Source organism: Rhea americana, unplaced genomic scaffold (genome assembly GCF_003343005.1).
Source record: "Rhea americana isolate MKP2758 unplaced genomic scaffold, rheAme1 scaffold_24, whole genome shotgun sequence".
Lineage (NCBI taxonomy): Eukaryota > Metazoa > Chordata > Aves > Rheiformes > Rheidae > Rhea > Rhea americana.
In genome coordinates this window covers 5701340-5714135 of record NW_028186357.1, presented here as the reverse complement: position 1 = coordinate 5714135, position 12796 = coordinate 5701340, and the positions used below count along the sequence as shown (strand labels likewise).

Sequence of the window (12796 nt, the reverse complement as noted above, 5' to 3'; positions counted from 1 at the left end):
AACTGGATACACAATTCCAGCTACAGCCTTACCTGTATGAGTGGAGTGAAGGGATTAGTTTATGGTTCTTACATATTACATACTAGTAATACATCCCCAGAAAATATTTGAGCATTTTTAACAGCTCGTTTTGATTCCACATACTTTTCTGTCTTGTGAGTCATCTCTTCTCTTGTAATTGTGAAGTTAATTGTTTCACCCACACAAAACACTTTTCTACTTACCAGCTGAGTTGCACCTTCCTATTTTAGATTGTCCAATTTGTCAAGATTATTTTGAACTCTAGTCCTGTTCTTCCACTACTTGCAGTTGTTTCCTGCTTTGTGTCATCTGAAAGGCTTGATAAGTTCTTCCTGGCCTCCATCATTCAGAAAATATTGGATGATGCTAGAAGCATAACAAACCCTATGAACCACTTCATCCATCTGTCCACTTTGACAGTAAGCCATTGATAAGTGTTCTGAATACAATTTTCCAACAAGCATCTTCCTGCCCTGCATTAGTTTACATAATTCCTGTCTCTAGCTTTTAAACTGCTCTCCTATTTGGCACATATAATTTTCATAGGTCATAGCTGAAAGTGATTATATTTTTATTCTCAATTTTGTTTCTAGGTTGAGCTGAAGTAGAGTAGGTTGAATGCTCAATGAGATATTGTTGCTTCTGTTCTCTTACTGTCCTCTTTTCTAAAGATACTGAACATAGAAGTATTAGTGGTAACAATAAACTTGCAATTCAGTTGTATTTGATGTTTAAATATCTTCAAATTCGATAATAGTAATTAAAATAGTAAACTTTCTATCTTTTTATTTTGTTCTAAATTGAAACTTAACCTTGTCTTTGACTTTTATCCCCCAGCAAATAGTTTATGGGCTGAGACAGCAGGCAGGAATATGTGCAAAACTGTTGAAGTAACAAGTTGTGTTAGTATCTTTATGTGGAAAAAATCCAGAATTTTATGCCTTAAAATTGGAAGCTGTAGTTCTGATTAAGATTTTTTTTGTAATCTTCCTCACCTCTTTCAAACTAGAGAAAAGAGGTGGAGTGTTTCATACATTAAGAGACAAATTAAAATACATGAGGAAATGTCCGGGAAAAATCGTCACTTTATTGACACAATTAACTAATCTCAGACAGTGGCATGAAAATGTTATCTTACACAAAGCATCTGTAGATCCAGCATGACTGTGTGAACTAAGATTAGAAAAAAAACAACAGGGGAAAGAACTATCTGCCAAAAGTAATAGTCAAAATAAAGTTATAACAGGCTTAATTCAAAATACCTGAAAGTAAATGAAAAAAATAGTTTTTAATGATCTGTGGATCAGTTCTACTACTGAAAAAATTTAATGTGAACCAAACTCTGTTATTTGTCTGTATTAGCACTGCTTTTATGAGTCATCTTATCTATAGCAGTAAAGTCATTTGCAGAATACATCATTATTAATCATTAATAGTACCAGTCCAGACCAGTCAGTCACAACTTTAAACAGCTTTCAGAAAAAAATATCATTTACTCTCCATATCCAGGCTGATATGAAAGAAAATGGCCCCATTCTTTCAAAAAAAAATTTTATATATATATATATATTTATTTATTTATATATATTACCTCTGATAAATGTTTATCTTCTGAATTTTGTTTATTCAAAATATGAACTCCAAAAGAAGTATGCTCTTCAATATTCTAAAAAATAATTTATGTCCCTTATGTTAGATGATACAGAAGAATAGTGAAATTATATGAAAGTTACTTCAAGTATGCTTCATTGGTTTTACAAGTACCAGGTTATATTGCATTTGTCAGCGCCCTGAGGCACAATCCCTTCTACAGGTTTAATTGGCTAAATTGAAGGGTTTAGCTAACTGAGTCCAAGAGCTCCTTCAGTGGTAAGAGCTGTTGTGAAGAAGTTGGACATGAGAGCCGTCCCTTGGGAGCTGCTTGTAGCTGCGTTGCTGGCTGCTGCCTGTGCTGCATGGCAGTAGCTTCATCTGGTCTGGTCTTGTCCTTCCTCAATTTGGACCTGGACCCAGACCTGCCAGCCTGGCCACCTGGCTTGCCTTTGGAACTGCCTCGTTCCTGCGGACTTGCCAGGTGGTCATTGAGCTGTGGCTGACCCTGACCACTTCCATAGACCTGATCCTGGTCCTGACTTGTCTCCCTTCATCCCAGCTCCTTGTTGGTGAAGTTGCTGCTTCCGCCTGCCTTATTACTGTGCTCCACTCTCGACTCACCTTTCCTTGCAGAGCAGCCGACCCTTGCTGCTCCCTGACACTATTAATCATTTCCTAATCCCACTTAGAGCATGCTGGGATGAAAAATCACTGATGTCTATTAAGTTCCTCGGGAACGAGAGATTATTTTGGCTTGGTGGTAACATATATAAGATAGAGCTTCCTTTTTCATCCAGACATATTCTGTAAATTTTTTAAGTATGAAAGACAAAAACCCATAGTATTTTAGGGAAATTACTTGCAAAAATATAGGTTACAAGACTGACGTTACTTTGGTAGTTTATGTAGCAAGTGTATGACTTTGAAAGGTGTCTTATGCTGCCTTATTCTTAGCTTTGTTCTGTACTCAGATAAGAGGAGGAGGTCTGGTCAGGGTTTCGATATTATGATCTTGAAGAAAACAGATTCTAAATTCTATTTAAATTTATCTGTAATAAAGAAAGGGACTAGGAACATTTCTGTATTTGCCATAAATACATGAATTACATAATCTTGGCAATTAGACCAAAGAGCATATTTTTGAAGGAGCTCACTATTATTTAATAGGAATCAAACTGTGTGCAAGAAAAAAAGCTATTTGAGGTCTCCATGGCTGCACTAGTTCAAATGGAGTAATCAGAATTCGTAGATTTTACTTGAAATGAATATTGATTGACTCTAACAAAATTCTGGCAATTTTTAACAGAAAACATACAAATATATATATACAAGACTTGGTAGTTGCTGTCAATGTCTGCACATAAACAGTGTCCTTCAGCTCCGTAAGTACAGACCCCTGCAAAGAGACACTCTTCTTTATGCCTCATAAAAACCCTCAAGCACCTTGGTTTAAAAAAAAAACAGTGCAATGGTGGATTTGATTTCCCTTGGCACTCTTACACTTCACTTACCACTAAGATAATTCAGTAACTTGAACTTTGTTCTCTCTTTTTACGGACAGATGATTTTGTTAAAAATATGATTCAAAAACAGGATTTTTTTAAAAAGGCTGTATTTCAGTTTAGCATGTAGGGATGTTTTCCAGCTGTAAAAGGTTTTGTCAGACTTGTTTAGGGTTTTTATTGTTATTGTTATTATGGTGGGCATTACTAGACTGTAATGAAAGATGAGCTAAATTTACCATGAAACGTTCAGTAGTGCACTTTCCGTACTGAATGCTGTGAATATAACAGCATAATAGACAAGTATTGGAAAGAAAGAAATTTTATTATTTCTTCTGTTAGGTGCCCATGAAATTTATAGGAGCTTGCAGCATCTGGACTGTCCACTGCAGAGAACTTCCTGCTAGCCCACCGACATTTTTATTTTGATCACTACAGATCATTTTACTGATAATTTTCCATTAAAAAAACACTTCTAACCTAATGAAGTATGTGATAGCAACCTACTGAGACTGTTGTCCCACAAGGTGCCGTACTGGAGTAGGAGCAACGAAGTGACTTTAGAAGTTGTTTGCATTACTGATGACTAGATTCTGAAACACGAGCTGTCATTCTCAAGAAGAGGTTTAGGCACTTGATTTAGGACTTCTGGAAACATCTGTAGGCTACATTATACACAAGATTAGATTAAATAATCATTTTGGTTTTAAAATATTTGAAAAAATAGTATGACAGATATAGTCATAAAACTCTAATAGTCATAAACACTATTAACTATATCTGTCATACTAATAGTGTTTGCAGATTGCATCTACCATGAGACCATGTTCCGTTTTTAATTCTGTGGGAAAACAATTGATTTGTGTGAGGGATAGGACAGAAACCAGTGTTTATCAAGAAAAAAAACTGTAAAAATGTATCATAGGTATGATTAATTCTCATTTTTGACTGCAATGTCATTGCACTTTTAATTAAATCAAGGTAGGTCTCTGAGACCTCTAATATACTTTTCTGAAAAAAGTATATAAAGAAGAATTCTTCTTTATCTTTGGTTCTAAGAGGCAACTCAACCGGATACTTAGCAGTTCAGTTTATATACCAGTACTTACCTGTATCCATAAAAATAAAAATATCTACAAAACTGAATTTGGATTTCTACCTGACCACCCCTCTCTCTCCTCCTCTCCCACTCCCATCCATGATTGTAGCTATAATTAAGACAGCTCTTCCCAACATGGACAGAGAAGCCAAAGAAGAATACTTTGTGGTCATCCAAGCAAAGGACATGGGAGGACATATGGGTGGACTCTCTGGAACTACGACAGTGACGATTACACTCACTGATGTTAATGACAATCCTCCTAAGTTTGCACAGAGTAAGTGGCATTACGTGTATTCTCCTATCTAAGAAAGTAATATAGCTATTTTTTTATAATCCTACTGCCTGGGTTTGTGACGTAATTTAAAAATACAAAGCTGCTGCTAGAGAAAGATAAATAGTCCTCTGCCTGATTAAGAGCTTTGGGAAAGAGGCAGTTATGTCCACATACAGTGTATGCAGGTCTGTCTTCCCTGTGAACTCTCTTGCATCCACAAGAAAGTGCTTGAGGATTTTTTCATTTGTTTGGGTGGTTTTGCTTTTACTTTCATTGTTTGTAAGTGTTAGTTTTAGTTGCTTTTTTATGCATCTTCTCAGATGCAGATAAGCAACACCACCACTCAAAGACATATGTAATTGATAAAAGAAATAAGGGTTTGAATAATTAGGTATGAGTGAAGAAAATAAAGTAAGTAAGTCTGAGTCTAGTTAATTGTTGATCTCTAATTCAAAATCCATATTTACTACAGTGGTTTCAATTGATATCTTGCTGGGCTAGGTTAAGATGATTTGGTATCCTGCTGAGCTTCTCTGCAAGCTTTGTAGTCTGTTTCAAAGATGAAGACAAAAAGGAGAGGGATGAAGGAAGAACATAATGACTGGATCAGTTTTATTTGGAACAGGTGCATTCTAATGCAGTATTAGAAACTTATCTTTTTATCCAGCTTGTTCTGAAAAACTGAAATTGTAAAATAGTAAGAGTCTGTTTTGGGGTTGGAGATGTTCACATCTAGACTTTGTATCTTTACTCTTTGATAAGCGTGGTTTTTAGCAAGTTTTACTTATGCAGCTAGAGTAAAATTAATTCTTTTTCACATATGCTTCACTTAAGGTGTACTTTTGCCTTATTTTGAAGAGAGAAAGAATGAAGTGGTTTTGTATTACTACCTAGCCTGTGGTAACTATTCCCCAAAAATCTCAAAAAAGCATATATAAGTACATATAGAGAAAAATTATAAAGTAAATTGCAAAAAATGCATCTTACTAGCTCATCTTAGTAGTTTTTAACAGATAAGCACTGAATGCACAATAAAATATTTTATTTTATTATAAAATACGATGAAATGCATAATTTCTTGACTTCATATCACACTGCATTACTTGCTCTTGTGTAGTAATGTTTCTGAATGTATGATGACAATTCCCTTAACAATGGGAACATCTGTAGATGAGACTCCTGGCTGAACCATATCACTATAATGCAGAGAGACATTTCTTTTAACATGCAGTGTACAGTAGCTCTAGATCTCCAACTACAGATCTACTTCTGCCAGCTTACCTGGCTTTTGTACTTGTATCAGCACTTCCTTTGTCAAAAGCCTTTGCCTACCAGTAGGAAACAAGCTGATGGTGTCTGTCCCGGCCCTGGGAGAGAGGTAAACAGATCAGAAAATCAGCAACGCAGCTGACACTAATTGGTACATTTGCTGGAGGTCTCAACAGGAAGCCCAAGGAGTGAATACGTATGAAGGTGAAACCGTTATTTTCATTGTGCAGATCACTCGTATCTCTTCTCCAGATGAGATACAGTGGCATGTTGACTGGATAGCATGACAAAGACTGAAATGATCCCTGAAATATATTTGCTATATGGAAAATTAATTAGACTAATTAGACTTATATTTCTTCAACAAAGAGTGAGTTGCTTTCTTTGAGGCAACTTTGTATATAACCTTGTTATATCTAGTGCACACCAGCACAGCATTCAAGTTAGCATCTTGTCACAGCCATCCTGCTGTAACACTATTATGCAACTTCATTAGGAAAAAAATGCATGTAATATAAATATCCACTATCTCTATACTGCGTTTCATGAGACTGTGCCATAGTAAATATTGTAACTGGATACTGTTACAAATTCTGCATTTCAGAAACAAGTGTTCATAGCACGCTGCTTTACATAACGCGTTAATCATGATTTTAAACAATAGTTGCGCTAGTCTTTAGCATTTTTACACATTTTTTAAAGCACAGTTTGCACTTACTTAGAAAGGAAAATAAGAAAGGAGCAAAGTTACAATAGAGCCTAACCAGAAGAAATAGAAATTCATAAGATGTAATACATGCTACTTTCACAATAAATTGTAATGAAATCAGAAAGCAGTGTATTTTATCAGTTTATTGTTTCCAGGCAGGACAGAAATGTATATTTATGGTTAGATTTCAAAGAGAGTTAGCCTCCTGGGTTTTATAAATGAAAGAGATGAACTTTCACTACTTCTGTGATCTCTCTGAAATCATTTTAGAGGTATTTTATAAGTCATTGAAGTTTTTAACCCAACAGTTTACAATAGGATTATATTGAAAAGAACTGTGCATGACTGTGAAAACTGAGTTTTTTTAAAGAAGCTTGATTCAGATTTTTGGTCAGCTCTGAACTATGACATCTTGACAAGCCAATTCATAATTCTCAAGAGCAATTTTTAGGAGAGTCAGCTGCATCATTACAGTATTTTGTAAACTATCTTAATAAATCTGAGGGAAAAATACCAATCTAAAAATGCAATCAAGTGTGTCTGGAGAGACAAACCACAAAGTGTGGACAGCAGTATAAATTATGAACCCATAATTTAGTCTCCTGAGACATTTGATTGCTTTGGCTGCTCATTGTTTGTGAGCCATTATGCGTATCCTTGAGGAATCTTGATGATCTCCAAATTATCTCTAATAATTTAGCCTGGATACATTAAAGAGAAAAAAAATGTAAATTATAAGTAAAACTGCTGTTACATTTTGTGTTCCATGGAAATATCACTTTATGAAATAAAACTGGAAACACAGAAGTTAATACAATCAAAAAAGAGTAACTTCTGTACAGAATCTTGGCTGTATAATGAAGAGGAAAAACATCTTTCAAAGAACGTACTTCATTTTGGGGCAGACTATCTATATGTCTAATGTATGTATTTAGAAATTTCTCATACTTTCCTTACTTCATACTTTCAACTAGTGAATGGCCAGTGAATCAGCCTGCAAATAGTTACAGCAGCAGCTTCAGAACATTTTGGTTTTAGAAAAATACTGGCTATATATTACAGTGAAAATCACATATTGTCTTAGAAGAACCATGAAGAAAAGCAACAAGCCCAGAACCTTTATCAAAGAATATTTATATCATTTTATAACAGTCTCATCTGCTAAGCTTTAATTCTTTTTTGACTCCTTTAACTACTAAATACTACTGCAGTTGCTTAGCTCAACTATTATCTGTAGCTTCAATATGCACAAATTAGCAAGAGGTAATAAACATAGGCACACTATAAAGGATTATTGATGTAAAGCATATACATCTTCTGTTTTTCAGATATTCCTAAGGACTGAGAGGTAGAATAACATTTTTTTTTCTTAATAAACTGCTTACTTAATATAAGATATTGAAATTTCTAAATAGATTTTTGACACATCTTAGGTTTTAAGTTATGAAGCAAGTATTACAAAAAATAAAAATGCTGAGGATTTGAATAGTACTTCCAAGTGGATGGTTTGTTGTATGGTTAGACAACAAAACAGTAAATACAGTAATGATTACTATGAAAAATTATTGCTTCCTTTAAGATATAAATTGTGGGAGTTTTCTCAAATTTTTCTTAACTAGTTTCTTACCACAGAAGGGGAATGAGAGGGGCTAAAAGACAAAACTAAACCCCAAACCAGTTAGATTCTGTCCAGGCAAGGATTACAGTTAAAAGAGCAGTAAAGATCTGAAGTTATAAAAGGCATGTTTTAAATACCTGATGATTCGCTGCAGGTAAAAGCCAAAGTTTCATAACTGGATTTTATCAAAAATAGACTGCAAATCTGTAAATAAAAAGGTAAGTTCACAGTGTCTTGCAGTGAATTACACATTGCATATTTTCTTTGTTGAAAGTAGCTTAGTATTTTATGTTTGGCAGCAGTGACCATCCCTGCAAGTAGGAGACAGCTTAACAGTGTAACAGAAAAGAACATTCACATAGTCTGCTGAGTATTCCCATGTACCACATTTTGCTGTTTTCAGTGGATAGCTTGTGTAAACGTGGTTTGTATCAGTTGCACATTTGAAGAGTTTGCTTTAGGGAAGTACAAACAAATGGAGAAAACACAGGAGAAACTGGAGTCGAATGTAATGTTTAGTCTTTTCCTCTTATTTGTAAGGTCTGTATCACTTCTCAGTAATGGAAGATGTTGCTCTTGGTGAACCGATAGGAAGGGTGAAAGCAAATGACCTGGATATTGGAGAAAATGCTAAGTCATCCTATGATATTATTGAAGGAGATGGAATGGATATATTTGAAATTACTACAGATACCCAAACTCAGGACGGCATTATTAGAGTGAGAAAGGTAAATGCTATCTGTGTAAAAAATGTTTGTTTACTGTTCATAGAACTGCCCAAGCAGACTGTATGCTGTGAGAACATGCTGGATTTCAAAAGATTCTTTTATCTATGAGTGTGGTGCCAAGTAAGTGAATTTATAGCACTGGAGGTGTATTAGCCATGCCTCTCAAAATTGCCATTTAGGAGACTCCCTAAGTATTTTCTGTCCAGGGAATGCATTAGTCATCTTGTCTGCGCTTCCTGAGCCCAGCCACTGCTTCACATGCTCAAATCATACAGTTCTTGCCCCCTTGAGTCAGAAGGGGAAAGAGTGGATTGGATTTTGCTCTGTTGGTGGTATAAACTTCCGTAAAACCTTGGCTGACTATTCATCAAATGCGTTTTCTCTATTAATTGGCTTGCTGTATAGGTGGTCAAATATTGTTCAGAGTGAGAAAGCGGGGGTGGGGGGAGCATTTTCATAGCTTATTATTTAAATTACCTGATGTGTGAGAGACTAAATTTTCCTCCTTTTTGCATGTTGAACGCTCCTTGCTTGATGAATAGTGATTTCCATCACCCTTACCAGGAACATCCATACCATTTCAAATGAGTAGAAGTGGCAAATTCAGGCCTTCAGGGARCTTACAACTTGGTTGCCTTTTCGGTGTTTGTACAGTCTTGATGTATGCAAGGTTAGTTATTTGCACGTATGCAACAGAAGGGTCACCTGGGTATAGAAAAGTGGGGGGCAGACAGAGCTTCTAGAACAAGATTTGGATGGTGAAGTCAATGAAACATTAATTACAAACTTAATTTGCATTATTTTGTGGGGACCAAAAAGGAGCATGAATGCGAGTTACAACAGTATGTTATAGAGAGTTTTAAAGATGTAGTATAGTGCACTCTGAAAGATTCTTTAGGAATACACAGCTATAAATATGGTAACATGATATTCTAGTGAAAAAAGAACCCAGTGAGCACAGGTTGTTCCTATTCAACTTATACCTGTGATTAAAGAGGTTGGACAAGAATACCTGTCAAAAGTTTGTATTTTCTGTTTCTCAGTGAGTAGGTCAGCACTGTAGAAGTAAAATAAAATGATGTATTTATCAGTGTATAGATTTGTTTTTCCTAAAGAGGAAAATACGATATAAGCCCCTGATGTTCTTTAGTTTTATTCATTGCATGCTGTGACCTCCTCTGTAAACTAAAGCAATTAGCCTTTCGCCCCTGTTCCCTTGCCCATATTTTATAACTCAGTCTCCAGTATAATGTTGTTTCATATATTCATTTTGACAGCAATAATCATTTTTGTTCTCCTGCAATAAATGATGTTTGTAGGGCACAGTTCACCAGTATATTTTCTCCAGCATAAATTCCTGGGTTTTAGACAATGTAGAGTAAATTTTCAATATGATACTCTGATTAAGCATGACTAGTTCTATTGGGGTGCTGCCATTTTTGTGAGGCATATGAAAAGCACTTGTAAAAATGATATAGGAGGTRTGATTAGCAAATTGTGAATATGCTGATTTATAAATCACCATTCATAATTACAAAAGCTTTGCTAATTTAAGAGCTGCTAAAGAAGCAAGGTTTTCTCATGTTTACTAGAATTTGTGAGAAAGAGCAAGTCCCATTAGATCTTGATTTATACCTGAAAAAATCAACAAAATTTGGAAGTATACATATTGAAATCATTGACAGACTTCTTGAAAGAGTTTTGTAATTCCTATTTGTGTTCTAGCTGGTATTTGCATTGCAGATTCAGTTTCTATGTCTTTTCTTTTTATCCCTGGGACATTGTAATGCAAATCTTAATATCTTTCCAAAGCTTGGCAATTTGCATCTTTGAAATGTGAATCATTGTGAGACACAAGAGAATTATATTGTGAATATACTCATGTGCTTCAAGTCACAAACTTGAGTCTTCTATAATGAAAAATTCTAATATTTGAAAATGTCATGGATTTGGGTTTTATTCTGTTGTTCATTCTTTTAAATCCACTGTGTTTTCATCTTTTATGTTTTAATATGAAGCTGTAAAGTAGTGAAAACAAAGGTGACATGATATGTATATTGGTGGAAAAAAGTAATTGCATTCGTGTTTTTCTTTTTGAAAGCAAAGATAAGATACAGAAATAGGAATTGCTGCAGTTGTAAGAAATTCCTGAGAGATATTTACCTCATCTACCCCTATAAACAAAAATGCAGAGTTATCTGAAGTGCAATAATATTGAAGTACTTTGTTATATGATTAGTTCTAATTTTTTCCACATAATGTCTCTTATGTCCAACAAATAAAAATTGCTAATTCTTTACATTTCTCACACTGTTCTGGAAATAATAAAACGTTTACTCTTTATAGAGCTGGTATATATGTATCTTTTTCTCATCTCCAGCTAACAGAGCAGTGGTTAAGTGCATGATTAATATGCAGGTCATGTCATCACCAATGAATTGATACTATTTATCTGATAGGAAATTGTAATGGTGTCAATCATGAGCAAATATTTTTATAAATTTCTTGCGAAAAGCAAGAAAATAAAGCAAAGAGTTCTGGTTTCTCTAAGGCTGGATAATAAACGGATATCAATATATACCTACAAAATTTACAGATTGAATTTCTGGAAGTGGGAAGAGATTGCATTAAAACTCACTGGATGTGCTTAAATGCACATAATGTTCATCCATCAGCATTATATTCCTTTGTTCTTGCTCTGTGGCCATTAGTAAAAGACATTTATCTTTGTCATTCTTAACAGCCACTGGACTTTGAGACCAAGAAATCCTATACTCTGAAGGTAGAAGCAGCCAACGTTCATATTGATCCTCGCTTCATCAGTGGAGGACCATTCAAGGATACAGCAACAGTAAAAATTGTAGTAGAGGATGCTGATGAGCCACCAGTCTTTTCATCACCTACTTATCTACTGGAAGTGCATGAAAATGCTGCTATTAACTCTGTGATTGGTCAGGTGACTGCTCATGACCCTGATGTGTCTTCCAGTCCTATAAGGTAGTGCTGCTTTAAAGTTAATCATTTAAAAAATTGCTGGCAGATTACTGGCATATTTTCCGTACATTATATGTATGAGTTTATTATCACTCTGCGTTGCTTCTATAAAAATCCTTGTATAGGATTTCTTTGTTTTATGAGATCATTTTCATAATCACAGAGCTAGTCCTTGCCACATCAGTAATCTTATGAAACGGTAATAATGCAAAAAAATAAGAAATAGGGCATAAGAAGTTTGACAAAGTTGGATCATCAATGTTTATTTCTGCATTTATTTTAAATAATCTGCTAGTTTCCACACTAACAATCCTGAGTTTGTTCCATGTAGTTTTAAGAGTGTAAAACCATATTTTTTATTCCTTTGGCTAAACTTGTCCTTGGTTTTATCGTAGGAAAACAAAGATTATTATGCCCATATGGCTTTTGCATCTTCTATTTACACTATTTTCCCGTTTGATCTAGCTTGAATTGAACCAAATCTGTTATTCGAGTTTTAGCAGATCAGTGTGTTTTCCATCTCGTTTTGATGAGCACAGATCTTCCGCCACTTTGTTAACAGCTGATATGATATGACAYGACTGTTCCCACAACATATTTTACTGTGTATGGTACTGCCAGCTAAAAGCATTATGAAAACAAACATCAAAAAATCAAACTTATAGTAAAGGTATATTTGGAGAGAATCCATTTAACAGTAATTGCCATTGTACATTACCAGTCATATTAGTATAGTATTTAAGCTCCTCAAGCAGTCATCAGCATTGTAAGGATGATACTAGCTTTTGTAATCTATCACTTAAGCCCATTTCCTAATCACTATTATTTACATTATCTTAGGACAGAGCCAGACTTTAATCCTTTATATAGGACTGTGTGTTGCATGTCAATTTTATGATCTTCAGAATTAGAAATTCAGAATTTCTGAAGTGTTTGGAAATATTAGAACTTGTATATGCAGATGGRGTACATGGAGTCTATAATTT

General features: G+C 34.8%; 1 protein-coding gene across 3 annotated transcripts in view; it reads left to right on the top strand.

Moving 5' to 3' along the window:
* Positions 1–12796, top strand: part of CDH8 (cadherin 8) — a 129685-nt gene that overhangs the window by 61807 nt on the left and 55082 nt on the right. For all 3 annotated transcript variants that reach the window (XM_085306496.1, XM_085306494.1, XM_085306495.1), the window contains 3 exons: positions 4325–4492; positions 8629–8816; positions 11560–11813. In XM_085306496.1, coding sequence (XP_085162622.1) covers positions 4325–4492; positions 8629–8816; positions 11560–11813 — 610 coding nt within the window. The remainder of the gene's footprint in view (positions 1–4324; positions 4493–8628; positions 8817–11559; positions 11814–12796) is intronic.